The sequence below is a fragment of the Poecilia formosa genome, unplaced genomic scaffold (assembly GCF_000485575.1).
Source record: "Poecilia formosa unplaced genomic scaffold, Poecilia_formosa-5.1.2 Scaffold26, whole genome shotgun sequence".
NCBI lineage: Eukaryota > Metazoa > Chordata > Actinopteri > Cyprinodontiformes > Poeciliidae > Poecilia > Poecilia formosa.
The window spans coordinates 171,930-192,067 of NW_006799965.1; the positions used below are offsets into that span (position 1 = coordinate 171,930).

General features: G+C 36.6%; 1 protein-coding gene across 2 annotated transcripts in view; it reads left to right on the forward strand.

Moving 5' to 3' along the window:
• spock1 (SPARC (osteonectin), cwcv and kazal like domains proteoglycan 1) overlaps positions 1 to 20,138 on the forward strand; it is a 116,858-nt gene that overhangs the window by 51,582 nt on the left and 45,138 nt on the right. The window contains exons 2-3 of one of the 2 annotated variants that reach the window (XM_007548214.2): positions 10,380 to 10,388; positions 12,713 to 12,758. In XM_007548214.2, the coding sequence (XP_007548276.1) occupies positions 10,380 to 10,388; positions 12,713 to 12,758 (55 nt within the window). The remainder of the gene's footprint in view (positions 1 to 10,379; positions 10,389 to 12,712; positions 12,759 to 20,138) is intronic. The other variant, XM_007548215.2, reaches the window with a different exon arrangement.

A 20,138-nucleotide genomic window follows, 5' to 3' on the forward strand; every position in this document is an offset into this window, starting at 1 on the left:
TGTGAGGCTGACATGTGGGCTCACCTTTTCCCCCTTTACCCTTGTCACGTTCTGACTCCTTCACTAGTTCAGTAAGTCCGATGTTTGTCTGTTTACTGTGTCAATAATGGGGGATGCACACAATTCTTGGCAAACAGCTGAGGCTAACAGGAAAATACGTATCGAAATGTCTTTAAAACGTAGTCTTACGACGCTGAGAACTGAGATCTTAACACATGTGTAGGCTGGTATTTTGGCAGGATCAAGGAAAATGAGTAATATGTTGAGGAAGTTTAATAATCTGCTTTGCATCTCTGTTGCCTTTTTTAGCATTTTAACATATTTTTTGTGCGTTATTCCAAACACCTAACATTGTACTTTAACTCCTGACCTTAACCATCATAGAATAGTTCATTCTCTATAAAGTGGGTATGTGTGCATTACTTAGGAATGAAATAAACTTGCATCTTGTATCTTTTGTATCTTTCTGATGTCATTCCCAGCAACCTGAAGCATCTGACACCAGAAGGATTTTAGACCAAGATGCTACATTTTCCCCAAGTAGACGAGCTGTACTTTTAAAATGTGACCTATTCTGTTTTTTTTTTTTAAATCCTTTTTGAGAACTAAGAGCCTTCTCTGAATACTTTAAAAGGCCTGACAGTTCACCACTTCCTTTTGGCAGTTCTGCCCTTTATAGAGCACATAAATATAACAGACTGCCATTAGCTGGTTAATTAGACAGGCTATCTGCTTGGATTCCACTGTAGTTCTGTAATTCCCAGACAATGACTGTTTTTCCTGACTTGCAAATATTAAAACTGCTTACTTTTTTGTGAGTCAGTTGATCTGCAGTTACAGCAATCTCAGTTTAAATAATCAGAGAAATGTTTTGGTTAGAAAGTAAACCTAAATACTGCTGACTGAGCAATACTCAAATTCACATTTGCTCTTACATTTTAACCTACCAAAGCTGTTTTTTTTTTTTGTTTGTTTTTTTTGTATAAATAGGTTATAAATCTACTATACAGTGGTTGTTAAAACTTTCTATTCCTAGTCCTCTAAGTCTAGGAGATATTTCACCTTCATTTTTAGCTCTATATAATGTTTCCCAAACTGTTCGGCCTCAAAAAAGTCAAGTTTGTTGTTCCGTTTTTACTTTCTCACTGCTGTTGGTCTGCATTTAGTCTGGTGTAACTGTGAGTCACATTTATTTAGCATTTAAACTGCTTCTGTTACTTTGCTCTTGATCAGGCCCTGCTGTGAGCAATTAAAACATTTCATAGGGAAGTTTAGTTGCTGGGAACCTTCTGACTGGCATCTAGCATAGACACAATTCTGAAATGCTCATTGCTACTTCACACAGCCAAAGAGTAAAATGGCGAGTGCAAATTAAGAAATTATGGCGACTGTCTGTGGAAAATTGAAATGACGATGGAGAACATTAGGCAACATGAAGCGAAAGATGACTGATGAAGGCAGGAGTCTGCTGGATTAGTTTAACGTCATTAAGTCTTTATTTCTTTCATGTTAGGACTATTAAGTCATAGCTTCCTTTGTCGGTTGCATCATTACACAGGAAGCAATGTTATTACAACTAGCAAGAAAAATTAAGTCTACACTTAGCGTGATGAGAGGCTGCAAGTAAATATGTTTCCATCGAGAAACAAGTAGAAAATGTGCAAATTGTTTTCTCTTTGTCTTGCAGTTTTTTCCAAAGTAGAACCAAGTAGGTTTGACATATCCATCATACCTTTAGGTTGTGATAAAGTTTGAAATGTAACATTACACACATGGAAACAGGATAGAAATACATGCATGATAACATATAGCTGTCATGTTCGTCTGTCATTGGGTGTTTTGAAAAAAAAAAATGTACCACTTGAACTTTTGTACATTCTGTCTCAAAGACTTTGAAGTATTTTATTGGTATTTTTTGTGAATGATCAATGAATAGTGGTGACATGCAGGGAAAAGGATACATTATACATTTCATCCAAGTACAAACCTTAAAATTATTTGATTTGATCAAAGTATTTTATTCAACTTCCTTTAAGAAAATACATTGCAGACGTCCTTTTATCAGCAGTTACAGCTGGATTTTTTTTCTAAGCTGGATTTTTACATCTAGAGACTGAAACTTTTGCCGATTCTGCTATGCAAAACAGCTGAAACTCCATCAAACTGAATGACAAGCATCTGTGAATGGTAATTTTCTTTTCAAGTCTGCACTGACAGAACTGTTCTTTGTTTTTAAAGGTCTTTTTTGGCACTAGTGGCCTTTATTCATTAGCAGTTGAGCAGGCATTAGGGCAAAGAGAGATAGGGAAGACATGCAGTAATTGGTCCAGGCATGGAAATCGAACTTAGGACGGCTGCTTCGAGGACTGCAGTTTCAGCCTGGAGTGTCTGCTTCACAGCTGAGCCACATGACCGTTCTAACAAAGAAATATGTCTTGATCCGATCCATGCAGCTGTCATTCTGGCTGGACGTTCAGGGTTGTTGTCAGAGTGGAAGGAAAAATTAACTTCTATGCATTTGAATATCTAATTAGAAATAATAATAATAATAATAATAATAATAATAATAATAAAATATAAAAAAATAATGTGAAATTTCTATTCTAATTTTCACTTTACCTCTCTGTCAGAAAGTTGCTACACAGATCTGATTAAATGTGAGGGCTAAACGTGCCCTTGTTACCCAATCAAAGCTCTTGTCACATGGACGATTAAGTTGTCCCTGTAAGCCAAGACAATGAGCCAGCATGCACCGGTCAGTGGAACGAGGTCATCGACAGTTGTGATGTAATTAAATGTTCTTGTTTTTCATTTGCTGTGAAATGTCAAGTCCAGAGTGAGAAAGATCTAACAAACGTAAGGACTACTTGTCACTGCGTGTCGCTTTTCTCTAATGGCAGACGTCCATGCCTGCCCTTAAAAAGAGCCCTTGAATGCATCTAAAAGCACTTTTACATTTTGAGGACGCGTAAAAAAAAAAAAAAAGCGTTTTGCAACTCAGTATGACAGGTTTTAGAGCATATTTTTTTCTACATGCAAGTCCAAAAAGGTGTAATTTTGTCTAAGCACTCAAAAAAAGGGGCAGATTAAAGTCCTCCTTTCTCTGTTTCTCTTTGTTTTTCTCATAAACCAGCTTGTACAACTCCAAACTCATGTAGAGCACTGTTGATTATTCATTTTCCCAATCATTTCTGTTTCATGGCTTGCATAATTCCTGAAGCAACAAAATCACTTGACATGTGAATAGAAATACAACTGTCATTTTACTATCTGGACTCTTTTTCCTCTCTGCACTAATTGCTCCTGTCATTTCTGCTCAGTCTCTTTGTCACTTGGTTTGTTCTGTTATTAGCAGCTGAAAGCTGCTGATTTCCAAAGTACTCAAATAGATTTTTGTTTCTCACAATTTCACGGGAGGCTTTGAATTTTCTCCTTCTTTTGTTTCTTCAAAAGCTTTGGTTTTTCCCTCTCTTCTCTGTTCTGAGTACTTTTCGTCTTTCTAATTTCTTGATTTTGTGTTCAATATCCTGACGGGAAATTGGACAGGAAATAAATGAGAGAAAACCATTTGGGGAACCTATTGGAAAGAGAAAACGATGTGAAAGATGGCACAATATTTTGATTAACAGACTGTCCAGTGAAGATTTTCCCTCTCATTAACTTGAAAAAAAAAAAAAAAAAAAAAAAGACAGATTGAAGAGGAAGCACATTTTATGATGTTGGCTTTGAGCCACATTTTGGGTTTCTGGACATGTTCGATGGAGAGAAGGGGGAGAAAATGATGAATGAAGGGGTTTTTAAAAATGGAGCCATTGGGAGAAGAGTGGAGAAGTAAGCAGAAAGAAAATTATTTGTTAGATTCTGTTTAGCGATGCTTGCTTGACTGTGGACTGTTCTTGTTGTCATTGATTTGCCAGATCCTTACATAACTTACAGAACAAATAACAGTATTAACAGACTCCTCTTCCTGATTTCTGTTTTTTATTCCTCTTTTTTGTTGTTTTGAAAGTCCTTAGTTATCCTATGTTACATCCTTTTCATCTGTGAAATACAAAATATGAAGACCTAGAAAATAAATTACAAATGGATCAACTTTTTGCCTGTAACTTCTTCTGTGTAGACCTAAATAAAATGTAAAATACCTTACATTTAAACACTATTGTCAAAATATAGACAATTGTGCTCAGTAAAATGCGTAACTATGGATTAAGCATAAAAAGATGGTGTTCTAAAGTGTACATTTTTAAATCTTTTGTTTTCACATTTAAATCATTCAATTCCTGTCAGTATAATGTGAAACTGGAACGCTTTGGTTTGAATTCTTCTTTTTTGCCAGTCTCTTGTCCCTGTCATGAGGTCCATCTCGGAGCAACTCGTTTTGGTGTTCTGTAAACGAGACTCTTCACACCTCCAGATCGCAGAGCGTTTCACTCCGCTACGTTTATGACAGGCCTTTTTAAGATAAAATCTGTTCCGTCTGACTATCCGTAATTACTTTCTAAATGTCTAAAAAAACGACTAGACTAGAGCCGACTACATTTTGACTCTCCGGAATGGTAATTTGAGATATCCGAGCTTTGCATTCTTTAGTAAGAATAATAATTCAAGATATCTTCAATTATATTTTTGATGAGTCAAACTTCCTTTCCGGATATCTCAAATGACATCACCGGATTTGTCGTTTGAAGCGTTACATATAAGTAATTACAATTTAAGATATCTCGAACATATCTCGAACTAGTCAAAATTAAATTCTTTAGATATCTCAAGAATTATGTGTAAGCCACTTGTGCTGCCACTGAGCTGTCCAAACAATTACACAACGAAACCAACAGGGGGAAGTTTAAACCTCCAAACCAAACGTCGATATCAAAGCCAAACCAAGACGGCGAAATAGGTGAGGCAAGCCTTCACACATTTCTGTTTAGCATGCTTCACTTCTTCTGATGCCTAACAGTACAGTAATCTGATGCAGTGTATTTCTGGAAGCCACTCTCTCCTCCACTGTATGTCCCGCTCACAAAGCTCATATATCAGCTTCAGCAGCTGCTGATCAGATCAGACGATGTAGCCTAAGGAGAAGCATAAAGATTGTTCGAGAGGAGAGAAAGGGAAGACATAGATGGAGAGGGGTAGTTTAAGAGACTATGGGGGGCGGGGGGTGAGGAAGGAAAGGAACTCGGCGATCTTCCAGAGTCATGAATAAAATGTGTAAAGTACACAGTAAAATTTTAATGCTGTTTAGTTTCCTCAGAGAGGCCAGATTTGCATCCTCATCCCCTTATTATGACATCTACGGTCAGCACTGCAGGCTTGGATATGCCTTTTGTAATGTTAATGTCAGTATTTGCACAAGCTCACAATTACCCACTTGTGAGCACACACACACACACACACACACACACACATGCACCCACACACACAATGAATGCTATTTTTTGCTGAGAGAAGCTGTTTGGATTGAAGCCAGTTCCGCTTTAGTTCCCCTATGGATCGATGTTCCTTCACTCCATTTTCCTGTCACAAACTTCCTTACGGGTCTTTTATCATAGTAGATGTTATAACTATCAAATTAAAACAGAGGAAGAAAGACTGACCCAGCATGCTTGATGACCACATGCACACAGTTTTTATAGAAATGAAATATGTTTTACTCTGCACTATGTTTTGAAAACCAAAACATAGTGCAGCTATAACAGCCAGTTTACACTGACCACCCTCCTTTTCCGCAGTTACGTCCTTTAACATCTGTAAACCTCAAAGTTTGTAATGCAGTGACAAGAAGTCATGACATCATTTCATAGTAAAACCAGAGGGCATTGTAGCAGATGATTTGTTGTAAGCGAAATCAAAGAGTGCAACAATATTGGCAAAGAAAGATCAGTTTAATAGGGATTAGAGGGGATATAACATACAGTTATTACTTTATAATGTGTTAATGATTCCCGTGCACAAAACACACATATATATTTTGAGGGAAAATGAATAGGCTTACATAATTCAGATCCCATTCAATATATTCCGTTTCCTGTTTACACACTTCTACTTAATATGTACCACTTACCACTGACAAGCTCCACAGAAATGTGCATGCCTGATTTAATCGAGTCTGGTATGCTATTAATGTAGTGCAATAAATAGTTTGAGCCAGAAGTAATGAATCAGATTATGAATGCTCTGCTGATGTGGACTCACTTCCTTACTGATGCATTCCTATTCTTATTGTTGTTATTCTTACCGTGGGTTTCAGCCACTCGGACCCGGTTTCACTTATTTGAGAAATCAGCTCTTCTTTGCTTCTTCATTACTTTGTCTGAACACAGTAGGGCTGATATGAGAGGCTCGTATCTTCTTCCAGATGATGTTTAATGAATGAGCGAGCATGACAACGGCCACATCTCGGAACATGAACTGAATTATATCATCCTCAGTGTGCAGTTAAGTCCTCCAGAATCCTGATAGTCAGTTTGTTATTTGACTCAAGTGATGAAGCAGAGACACACCTGAAGGTTGCAGGACACCTGCCTCCGAGGCCTGGTTTTGAAGACCCCCGTCATAGAACATCGCCAGGAGTTTAGTGAAATCCATGCTTTAGCTGGAAATGTACTTATATATATCGTAAACATAGAAGTGAACCAAAGCCTCCAGGGTTTCTTGGATTCAAACTGTTGCTTTAGAGTTTCTTGTTCACAAACACAACACAGGAAAATCCATTAATATCGCAAACCATGCAAAAAACAAAAAAAAAAAACAAAACCCACAATATAGTAAAGCTTTAACAGCAAGTCTAACACCAGGAATGGGGTTTATCATGTAGTACCTCCATTTCCTTATTATCTGCTTTTTCCTTCTTTTCCTTTCATTTATTGAACCTTGCAATCTAGTTTAATCTAAATCCTCTAGTTGCTAAAAAGCAAAACCACCTGATAAAAATGCTTCCTTGCCAACTCAGAACTGCTGCAAAGCAAACTTGCATTGAGCACCAATTAAAACGAGGCACAGTGGAATCAACTTGTGTGCAGTTTTACAAATAATGAATCCCATTTACACTGACAGATTCAAGCCATTTTAGATGATTTTCAATTAAATGCATAAAATAATTTGTCGAGTCATTCACGTATTTTGCTCCAGCGGAGCATTCCTAGCTTTGAACCAATGCGCTTTGATCAGTTCGACATTTGCTGCTGAACGCAGCAGCTCCACCTCTATCAAAGATTATATAATAATAAAGGCACAGTTTTATCTCCTCGTAATCTCTTTTAAAGGTTTGAATGACATTGGGACAGTGTTGCAGTGAGCTAAGCAGGGTATTAATGCTTCAGAGATGTGCACATTCAAATATTAATGGGAGACTTTTGTGAGGAAAGGTCATTCCTGTTACTTAAGCTGAATAGTAATTGGGTCACCAGCAACCCTGTGATCCCCAAGTAACAGTAGCTTGTATACAGTACAAGGTCTTTGGTTAGACGCTGCAGGTGAATGCAACACTGTAATGGCTCCAGGTCAGAATTAACATAGCAACTGGTACCGCAAATTGCAGACTGTCTAGATGGTTGATGAATGAACAAGTGTTCGTTCTATTGAATATGAGTCAGACATGTCATTGAGGCAGAGTTTTCTACCCGTGTTCTGAAAATCCTGCGACTCACCAGCCTGTGAATAAGAAAAAAAAAAGCATAGATTAGCAAAAACAAAGACAATTTTAATAGGAAAGGAAATATGTACATTTATATTAGTATCTAGCTCTCTCTATTAAATTTTATTTGCATGGAAATTACCCTGAGCATGAGTAGCAGTATGTACAACACTGTTGTACAGTTAACAGAATAGAAACTGAGGTAAATAGACAGTTAAGCTTTTCCCTTAGTCCACAAGACCCAGAGGAATTTGAAGTACTGCACACTAGCCTTAGGGGCCCTTCAGGGAAACATGCTTTTACCAAACAAACCCACTCTTTCACACATTTTGTCCTTTTACACAACATTTTTTAAGAGCACAGATCCTGGTTTTTGCAGTCCAGAGTTGGACACTTTTGTTTTAAGTTCATTTCTATTAGTCAAATATAAAAACAATCTAATAATCAATCTTTTTTTTTTTTTTACAATATTTTAAATATATTTTTACAAAAACAACTGCAACCGTTTGAAGGGCAAATTATTCAAAATGCACTAGTCTTAACCTATTTCTTATAGCCAACAATCAAAACCACATACGACATAATTTCAAACCTATTTCTTTACAATCAAATGTGGAAAACAGAGGGAAGATCACGCTCCTAACAAGTCAAGAAATCAATAACTGGACGGTCAAATATGCTTATGCATATGGAAGTTCTTATTTTTACTAACAAATGTCAAAGCTAAAGATAAAAATTTAAAAAAAAAAATTGTACATCTTTCACAATAACACAATAAGGAAAAATGGTGTGTTTTGTTGCATACTGGCATGGTTTTAGGAGGTTATAGGGTTTTGTGAAACATATGCTTTTAACTCTTCTTTTCCCTGACCACATTTTCTTCACTTTCAGTTCAGTGCCATTTTAAATGGCAAGCTGAGCCACTCCATTTCCTGACTGGATGTCTACACTTTGGTTTGCTATTCCACAGCCATGCCAACTCAAATATACCCTTGACACACAGTTAAGCACATCATTAATGTATGAGGAACCATATGTAAGCTTTACAGCTCCAGCTAGCACACAGGAATTTGACATCGCCATGTTGGGCAAACACAGCACCAGATTTAATGATACTGGTAGGTCTTATGGGCATTGAAACTAACAGTCTCATTTAATTCAATGCAAACAAATTCAAGGCTTTTTGCTGGTCAGATTTAGGTTTTACATGGCAAGCTACATGACAACATTCATCTAAAGTGAGATTTAATCACTGTGCATCAGAAGAACAACAAACACACTTGCTCACAAGATAAGACAATAATCTAGTGGAAATCAGGTTATTTCCACTTATTATTTCCACTTATTCATTTGGTCTGACCATCATATCTGAATATTTCAGTGTAGAGTTGGGAAAGAGGGGGCAGTTATTTATTTATTGATTAATTTATAGCTAGATGGTGCATAAAATGTGACCTCAGACCAGACACAAGCACCAGTCATGGTCAAACTAGCAAGTTTAAAACTTAAGACTGTATAGATTTAGGTGCAATGACAAATTACATAACAGTAATTATATTTTAAAAAATACATTTGAAAAGTCTTTTTTTAACAGATAGTTTTCTAACAATGAAAACATGACATTTAAGATTATAATATTACATAAGACTACTAAAAAGAAAAGAAAATTATACAGGGTTGTGGATTTAATGGAAAGCATGTTTAATACTTAAAGGTTATGTTTGAAAGATGCTTTTAATCTGACAAACCAGCGTCAACGGAACAATTCACCGAGATGTACTTGAATTTCTCGTTGCCTTGGGCCAGCTCTGGTGCAGGGCATAAAATCAAAGTTTAATGTCAGACACGCCTGACTTTTGAAGACGGGTAAGGTATGTTGAGCTGCATCTGGAATTTAAACCTTATACCTGTGTGGTGCTCACGGTAGCGTAACACTACTGTCAACAGTCATGTCTGACCTCATCGGATCAGTGCATTATGACATTATTCAGAAGTTTTCCCTGATGCAACAGCGTGGTTTAAGCTCTTCCAGAGTGTTTTGCTTTCCCAGCTGTGGGGGAAAAAAAGTTGCACATGTCTAGATGCTGACATTCAGTCCAATTCAGACAAAGTGCATGTGCATTATATATATCAGCATGCAGCTCAGTTCTATTGCTAGAAGACACTAAAGGCATTAAGTTGTGACTTTGGTAGTGCAAAATGTATTTATTTTTTTGTTATGTTCCCTTATTTTGCTATCATTTAAGCAAAAATATATATTTCCATGTACATTTATGTGAGGTGGATAGTTGCATGCGTAGATATGAAGATGAATAGATGTTTGTCTTTTTATCTTGCATCAAAAAGACAACACAATTACATATCATTTAAACTCCTGCCTTAATTCTCAAACCAGTCTGATTCGTCTCCTTCCTCTTTTTCCTCCTTTTTCATGTTTTATGCTGTGCCGCTGCTCTACCCGCACAATTTGCCCCGATTGTGTCTTAAATTACATGCCACATCAAATAAGGCCGCCTCGTAAGGCTGGCAGTGTAAGAGGGTGAATGTGTGAGTCCTCTGGTATTTTACCACCTTCTGAATCAAACTCGCATTAAATGGATCTTTGGGGTTAAGCTTGGCATTCAGAATGAGTAACACAGGCTTGTAATAGATCCGATGCATACCGTACTGGACCATAATTGCTAACCTTTCTTTCTTTTCTCTTCTCCTTCTATTCTTCTCTGCCTTCTTCAATTATTTAAAGGAAGCAGAGGTGAGTATTGTCTTTGTTTAATTTAATGCTGTTTTTGTTTTACTTAGTAATTTCTGACACGTGCCTAAAGTCAAAGAGCTGGAGAAAAGTTACTGATTAAAATACAAGACAGAGTTGATATCTTAAAATCAAATTTAATGCCTGATATGAAGTAGCTTGGCACTGCTAAGCATATTAAACTCTTGCTTTACTGGTTTTATAGATTTAATTCTTTCTACCGTTTAAAGTATTAGCAGGCAGTTTCTCAACTCAAGATTTTGTTTTGAGATTTAATGTGATGAGGAGCAAAAAGTTACACAAAATGAAAAGAAAAGAGAAAGGTACTTGTTTTATTTTCTTTTTCGTTTTACAATTAAAAATCTGAAAATTTGACATGCATTTACATTCAGACCCCCGAATGAAATCCAATCCAGCAGAATTCACCCAGTTAGATAGTTCACATATTTCCAAAGTTATTCTGAGTATAAGTGTTTAAGACTGTTTTGTGCTTTCCCAAGAAGTTTGGGAGAGAACATCAGGGAACAGACAGCATAATGAAGCCTGAGGACACAGTTTTAAGTTTTTGGAAGGGTAAAACTTTATGCAAATCGTTGAACATTTTGCAGAGAACACAGAACGAAAAGGGTTTGTCAGAACGCCAAACCTATCAAGGCATGTCTGTTAACCAGACCAGGAGACTGTTCATCAGAGAAGCAGCAAAAAGGTCGAAAGCAGCTCATAGAAAAATCTGTGAACAGAAAAACTATCAGTTGTTCCCTCCACAAATATGGCCTTTAGGAAGAATCTCTAGAAGAAAGCCTTTGTTTAAAGACAACCTTGAGAAGTCAATTATAAAATATAGTAGCTGACAAACCATGTAGGAAACCCAGCAGACATGTGTTGGAATCTTCATTTGATAGGATGAGATGCAAAGTGAACTGTAGAAATGCACCCAATAAATACTTGCAGATGTAAATGCTCCAAAAAGTGGTAGGATTCACTCAGATGGGCTCAATACACTGCGCATAAAGTCCCACCAACACACAGAGTTTTTAAATTGTAAGATGGCAACGTGACAAAGTTCAAAGCCTTGGAAAACGTTCACAAGGCTACTTCACTTACAGTCCACTGTAGGTGGTAAAGGGCAGCTGAAGTTCAGCCAAACTGTTTAGTCTATCGGGAATTAGCTGAGGAGTTTAGCAAATTTGGCTAATCCTCTTAGCGTGCATGCCATAGCTGACCCAGACTGTGTAGCCATAATATCCTAGGTGAGCTCTTCCTTTTTGATGATTATGTAGAAGCAGTTTTTTAAATGTTGGTTGCATTTAAAATATTTTGCATTAAAAAAATTACATATAGAAGCATCTAAATATTCTCACAGGGATCTTGACTTGTTCTGCATACTTTTACAGCAAGAAATATTGGTTAAGACCCAGCTATGGAGCTCATTGCATTTTACATTTTCTGTCTGAAACCTTTTTGTTGAGTGTTTAGAGTTGTCATTTATAAACAAAGCATTTGCTCTATTTCAGCTTTTATCAGGATTTTTTGTTATTTCAGTCTTTGGGCTTTTGGATTCAGTCATCCATCTCATCACACCAACCCCCTACTCACCTTCCACCGCCATCTCTCTTATTCAATAATGAAGGAGATAGAGATCCCACTTTGAGACCCAGCAGGCTCCTCTGCCTCCATCACATCGTGTCACTGACACTGGCTGACTTCCCGCTGATAAACATATGGTTCGCTCTGGGAAATACTTGAACTTCAGACACCACTTCAAGTCTAGGAGTATGTCTGTGCACTCACCCTCATTTTAAAAAAAAAAAAAAAAAAAACACTTTGTGAACTTTTTTATCAGAAGGGTTGACCTTATTAGCCCTAGGTCACTGGAGACCATGAAAAAAAAGAGACTTTTAAAACCAAGTCTAAAAACATTACACTTAAAAAGGGGTACTTTTTAATAACATTTCAAAGCTATTTAAAAAGCTTTGTAATCTGTTTGGACTGCAAGACGTTAAAGTGTACACCTGTGTCACCAGCAGGTTGTCTACTTAAACTAATTCCTCAAACAGTATCACTAATGGCACTTACAATCTGTTTTCACTTGCAGTTAATTTAAAAAAAAAAAAAGCTAGTTACTGATTCTTTTTCACGTTGTAGGTTTGATTCGGAGTCTTTACATGTGCACTAATGCAATAATGATAGAAATTAAACTGAAGTTCTGTTCTCAAAGAACAACTAAATCACTTATGTGTTATGCTTGTTTCTATTGGGTTTTGTGCAGTAACATTCTTTATTCTTGAAGATATTTTTATAGCTTAGTTTCTTGTGTTTTCATTTAGGATGATTACTTCAAAAGCTGGGCTCCGGCCAAGTCTCTGGACCAAGGTAAGTTAATCTTTATGTGCAATTTACTCTGCCTGCTAAAAGTTAACAAATAAAAATAAGAAATAAATCAGACCATGATTACAATTAAAACACTTAAAGTAATACAGTAAATCAGAAAATGGTACTGTATTATCACTGTTTCCCCTAGTAAGAACATCTTGGGTTCAAGACCAGTCTGGGCTGGTCCAGGCCAACCTGTCACTTGATCTAGCCTGTCACACTGAGATGAAATGACATTTGTTATATACCTTTGGATCCACTGAGGCTCAAGCTTACTTTAACTTTCCACAATTTTTTAAAATGGGATGTACAACTTCTTGTCCACAATGAAATTGGACCAGAAAAAAAGTAAAAAATAAAAAATTACAAAATTTTCATCTTTAGGCTTGGCTGAAATTTGCAGATACCAACATGAACAATGTCAAAAAAAAAAAAGAAGCTAGTTACTGGTTCTATGTCAAGTATCAACTGGATATTACAGTCAGAACAAATATTGACCCATTTGTCCTCAGAGGCAAGAAGTATATATGGAGGAGACCAAGTAAGGTTTTAAAACCTAAGAACATATTTAGTCATTCACCCATTTATTCATACATTCATATGCTGATGGTGGTAAGCTACTGGATAGTAGCCACAGCTGCCCTGGGGCAGTCTGACCGAAGCTCTGACCACCACCAGCAGGCAAAGCAGGTGAAGTGTCTTGCCCAAGGACACAGCGACAGACTGGTGGAGCAGGGATCAAATCGGCAACGAGGTGAACTCCTACCACCATTCTAGTACAAATAATTAATTAAAAGCCCTGAATTAGTGACATATGCGCTCATGATGACTTCGAGTAAACAAATTTTAGCAGTTTATATAAATAAGAAATATTGGTTGAATACTAACCCTTGTGCGTGCGAGGACTGAGGCAAATGATACAAGTTTTACAGGTGTGGGGTCAGTTGGACCCCATTTGTAAACACAAGGGTTAAGGATTAGCGGATTCTTGGTTGATGGAAGCACAACGTTTTGTGTGTGTGTTGTGCTTATCGTGTTGGACTATAGAATAAATACCGAGCTCTCAAGTGTGTACTGTTCTTGGAATCCACAGTAACTCTCAACTAAACTCAGTGATTACAAAAATCAACTCCCTCACCCTCACACCCTAACTCTCAATCTCATCTTCACACTCGCAGTTTGGTGGTTTGTGGAGGCTTTAATTGAACTGCAGCTCTCTGAACAGCATTCCAGACTTTAAAACCTCCCACCACTGAGCTCGCTCTGTTCTTTGCTGGCTTGCTTTTGCATATCTAGCACAGTAACTGCAACTCTTCAGGGAAAGACTTGCTGAGCAGGTTTATCTGGGCCAGCTCCTCGCGGATACTGAGACTAATGAGAACAGCCTCGCCTCGGTGCGTCAAAATCCGGTGTTGCTCTTAGAGATGACTGAAAGGAAAAGGTAACGCGCACCCTCCTAACTGGGGTCTAAACACACATGAGGAAACAGAAAAAAAGCCTTTGTGCCAAAGTCATTGAGGTGTGAAGTCAGATTTAGATGCTAAAAGATTCAGATATTTGTGACTGTGTTTTGCTTTTCATTAAGGCAAAGACAAAACATAGCCAGTTTTATTTAGGTTTTATCTACAGATACACAAATCTGGCACAGGCATGACACTAAATTCACTATTATTGTAGTGATATCAGTCTGACAAAAGAATTAAACAAGTATGATCACCTTGATTAAAACAATGCTACATTCTCATTTAATTCAAGCCTCAGTGCCAGCTGACAGAACTGTCCTGTTTTTAAATTCGGAAAATGTACAACTTCAATCCACATTAGTAGCCACAAGAGTAAAAATGCACATGTGCAAAGTGTCGTGGTTTAGGTTTAGCGGCCCCTTGGTAATATCAAAATACTGCGACAAAAATTAAAACTAAAATGCAAAGCACAGCAGGAGAGGACGGATGGTAAATATGTGCAGGGAAATGTGAATAAAGTTTATTTAATAATGAAGAGAGCAGGTGGAAAATAAGACGTATTAAATGATAACAAAAAGGAGAAAGTCCCTCAAATTCTTAGATAACAACAAAAAGACATTTGAATAAAATACCATCAGAAAAACTTTAAATATAATGTTTTTGTCTTTTTAAAGAAAAATAAAAATTGGGAAATTGTTAAGTTTTCCTGCCAACTGCGAGAGCAAATGTGACATTCACTGCTTTGGGTGAAACAAATGACATAAAACCATTTGGATGTCGCTCTAGTTTTGTGTATTTTAGTTTTTCTTTTTTTTTTTACATAGAATCTGTTACACTAATGAGGTCATGTGATGTTTTTTTATATATATATCTATATATTCATTACATTAATATTGTATAGGCATTGTTCTAGATGTTTAAAGTTTTCCAACGTTTTCTTTAGGATACGTTTTTTGGCATAATTTCTTTTGTTTTTATTTATTGATTTATTAATGTAGGAAACATTGAACTGCTGTCACTGTAAAGGTTTTGGGTAATTCACATCTTCACGCCATTTTGTCGCATCACCTTCCTAAATTATAGTCATAAACAAATGATGCTTCAACTTAAACAGTTCCACATCATTTACTACTCTACTCATGTCAAATTTTAGTTAATGATATTACTTATGGAAATAATCAACCCAAATCTCCTTTTTTATTTAATTGTTTTATTTTTAGAAATAAGATTTTTGTGTGTAAACAATATTTATTGGAGGCACGTAGGCACTTTTTCCTACAGTATTTATAAGTAGAAAGTAGAAAATGACTTTGAGTTGTTGGTTGTCAAAGTTGGTACAAAATGTACAAGCTGATGTTTAGCGGTCGTCGTGAAATGATGTGCAGAAGACGGCTCTGACAAAGTGGGTGCAAAAAACGGGGAATGGCTAAAGACAGCACCCATCTACAAGGCTGACAATAATTTCATTAAATTACGAGATGTGCTTTTACTACAGGCACTGTTTGAAATTTTTCAAAAAAAAAAAAAAATCACATTCAAATAGAATAAACTATTTGAAATATTATTTTAGTGCCAATAAAACAAAAGAACAGTCTCTCAGCTGCATAACGCCAAACCATTGACAACCCAAAGTACTGACTATATTTACTTTGCATCATGTCTGATTCAAATTTGTTCAAGCAACATTTTTTCTTCTCATGTCCAACTGAGCACCAAAAACTTCTAATACTTTTCAGTGCTTGTACTTTCTGCCCTGCTTCTTCACCTACTGCAGATTAAAAAAATAAATAAATAAATACTGCAGCACTCTGAGATCCTAATAATTATTTCAGAGAATTCAGTCATATTATATCAGCCAGATCACAAGACAGTTTTGTTCAACAAAAACCCAATGAGCAATAAACATTAGTCTTCATTTAACAGTTGGGGGTGACTGTAAAGATTTACTTTGAGAAATTTCTTTTTAGATAGTTTAATCTATCATTTTAAATACTCTAATGAGTTCCAGAGATTGAAATTATGTTTGAAAGTTCTGTAACAGACAACTTCTCAGCCCAATGCATACAATATTCCACATGCACATGAACAACTGTGACAATTTGTCAGGATGTAGTGACATGAGACGGAGACATCTGTGCATCCATCTAATGAGTCTGTCCATGCATAACTCTGTGCCAATTATATAGATGATAACATAAGGCCTAAAAATCATCTTATGAGTCCTGCATTTGCTGTGCTGTTTGTGCTGCACTGCTACGACGTGACTGCTGCAGAACTGAAAAGACTCTCTGCAGTTGCTGCTTCCCACACAAACGGCACAGCTGGGAGTAATGGATGGCAAAACAATTAGACATTGAAAAAGTTAGACATCAGTCAGACAATCTGTTCCCCCTATGGGAGAATTTTCTGGTATCGTGACATGCTTTTACAGTAGTTTCCATTATTAGTCAAGTGGTACCGTAGGCGTCACACTCCAGCTTTTTAAAATCTACATGCATCTGGATTTTGGATGTAAAATGATTCGTGATGTAGGTAATGTCAGAATACTTTAAAAAAAAATTGGCCGTCATTTTTTCTTTTTTTTTTTCTCTCTTTTTTTTAAGCTGGGTTATTTTAGCCAGGATACAACATTAAAAAGCAAGAGTTCATCTTCCAGGAATGATGGTACTCTTGCTTCACAACTGTTACATTTTAAAGAGGTTTTTTCAATATAATGTACCATATTATTCTGTACATTTCTTATAATTTGAAGTGTTGAAACTGTATCGATAAGTGTGACAATAACATTTTGATTTGAAGTCCGTTCAGCCCCACGGATGCAGGCATTAATCAGCAGCTGCTGATTTCAGTTCGATTAATGAATCCATGGTTGCCCTTGGAGACTAATCAGCAACTGCAGGAAAGTTGATGATGAAACTGCAGTACAGTGGATCAATCACTAAGCAATTCATTTGTTCTCCTCAGTTGCATAAACAGATTTGACGGCATCACAAACTTCCTGATACCTAGCAATCAATTCCTGCTCTGATAAATTAGTTATTCGGACTTTTTTTCAGACAGTAATTGGAGTGACAGTTTTATTTGTAAGGCAGTAATAAAATTAAAATGAACCTAATGTAATGAAAAAAACAAAAAACAAAATGAAACCTTGACTTCCTCTGCTGGTGTAAAAGGAAACATCCGTTATCTGGGATCCAGCTAATGATTATGTTGGTGATTTTGTCAGTTACTCCTCTGATGCATCAACCACAGCTCATTAACATCTTAAGAGGACTGAAACCATCTGTGAAATTGAGCCTTGCAGGCATTGTTTGCTCCTTTTACATAAAAGTGCATTTGCTATGTCCATCTTAACCAGTGATTATCCAGTGTCAATTTGAAATAATATTGTTAAAAAGTCATCAAGGTCAAGTTATAAAGCCAGGCTTTATAAATTGCATGACTAAAAATTTATTCTCTGCATTTTTGCATATATGGGTAGATTTATTGACGTATCAAAGGAAGAATTGACTTATTTTAGTTCTAACTGTGTTTGTGTTTGCCTCATTTTGAGTAATGCTGTGAAGCATTTGCTTAGTGCAAAGTAACCTGTGGATTAAACATAAAAAGTAAACATTGAATAATAATCAAAAAGTAAATATTACTGTTTGTAAACAGCCTCCTTGCCCATTTAAAAAAAAAGTGTCCGAGTATTATAATCTCTCTGTAGGAAGTCAAAGTTAGCATCAATAGAGATGCTAGCAAAATATGGCTAACTGTTTGTATAGTTGAGATAGAAAAATGTAAAAAGTATTTACAAACTAACAAAGCTCAAACCAAATCTCTGTTTTTTTTTTGTTTTTTTTTTCATTTACAAAGTAATGCAAGTAGCTACATGCTGCAGGACATTAGGAAGTAGTTAATAAAAAACTATTATGAGGCATTGCTTTAAAAGAATGGCAACAACTGCTTGGACTGTTTGGTCCTGGAGCAACCATGTTGGTAGGATGATGAACTCTGTGACTAGTGCAGCTAATAAGCTTGAATAGAGTGTAAACATATACATATATTCTTTCATAAAACAGGGGTGTCAAATTTGGCCAAGGCACCTTTGAGAAGATTGTCACTGAGAAACTGCAAAGAAAACAAAGGTCTTAAACCTCCACTCTTTTCAGCAGCAGCACCCAGAACAGACACACTAATATGACTCTTGTACCAAGCTTACCCAATAATGGTATTTATGCTCCATTTGTTGGCTTATTAGCTATCAAATTCTCTACATTCAGCTTTCTGCTCGCACAATCGTCTAGGTCTATTCTCATTTGCGACAATGATATTCCCCTCAGCGAGGCAAACTCATAAAGATAAGTTACTCAATAATACATTCTTAATTAACCTGGATAAAAGAGCGAATGTCTCTTAGGATGCCTGTCACGAATCATGTAACAGAATAGGAGAAAATCCAGCGTTTCTGTATGAAATCTAAGAACACGAGGAAATAAGCACTGCCCTGTTATGAGTGACTCAAAATGAATAAGACAGGGCAGAAAAAATAATGAACTAACTGAGACCAATTTGACAAAAAGAAATGGCCATAAAGTTCCAAAAGGAGGAAACTGCAATTGAAAATTAGCCATTGCCTTGAGTATTTAGTAAGAAATAAGGAATGAGCCCCGATCAGAAGACAACTATCATGAAGGATTAGCATAATTTATAGATGGCTGTGTGGTATTCTTTAGTTAATTTCATATTGGCTCTTAACCATAAAATCAATCTATTTTTACCCATCAATTTTTAAAATAATAAATTACATATTCACAAGCTTAAACAATGGGGAACACAGAGAGATGGGCGTTATTGAGCTGGAAGTACAGGCCGTAGTTTGAGGTCATGTCAGCTGAAGATGGCAGTGTCAAAGTTTGTTGTACTCTCCGTTATGGCGACAAAGTGCTACTGTTAGACTCTTGAAAATTGAGGAAACAGAATAAAGACAGTAATTTTTGGAGCCTATTTTTCTCATCCAGTAGTTTAAAGGCCTCAACATAATTCAGCCAAAGCCCAGCAGTCAATGTGCAGGAACATTGTTGCGGTCGGTTTGTATTTGCAAACACCTTTCATACAATGGTGCAGACCACCTGGGGGACACCCGTCCCTCTTCAGTATACATCACACACTACCCTCCCTTCGTCCTCATTTTGGTTTCACAGAGATCTGCAGACTGCCTCCTTCGTAAACAGCGACATTACAATTTTTGTCCAGAAGTTAATCATTCACCAGTCTTATTTTTATCGGAGTTAGTCAGAGAAGAACGGTACAGATGTCCGTAATTCCTCATTGCTTCAGATAAATGCTCCTCAAAAGTATCCATATCTCCTGCCGATACAAAAGCCTGAACGTCAGAATCAGTCATCAGTCAGAATCGATTTCAGCACTTTGTGTGAAGTCTGTCGGGACCTTTATGGAATAAGCCCCCTAGTGGAGGACGATGGAACCAATACCAATTGATCCCAAGATAGGCTTACTAGCTGATTGTTGATGTACAGAACACAATTCCTTGAGTAAAATGACACAAACAATAATACATGAAAAAGAATAGTTTCTGAACAAAAATTGTTAAAAAGTTGAGTTCCTTTCTTCCAGTTATTTTTTCTCCTCGAATAACGAATAGGTATTAGAACTCAAAGTTGATCCGTGAATACCTTCCCTCAAACTGTTTGATTCATTAAGATGTAAAGCTTTAAGCAGTGAAGCTAATATTTTGCATGTAAAATTAATCTCAGGCTTGATTGCATGCGTTTTTTTTATAAGCATCCTCCTTGAGAGGCTTACATGAGGAAGTGAAGAAGACTTACATAAATGTCTGTAATGGTCAATCATATCTTTTAGTACTGCATTGCCAAGATTTGACATTGGGCAATACATTAGATGTATTTAGAAA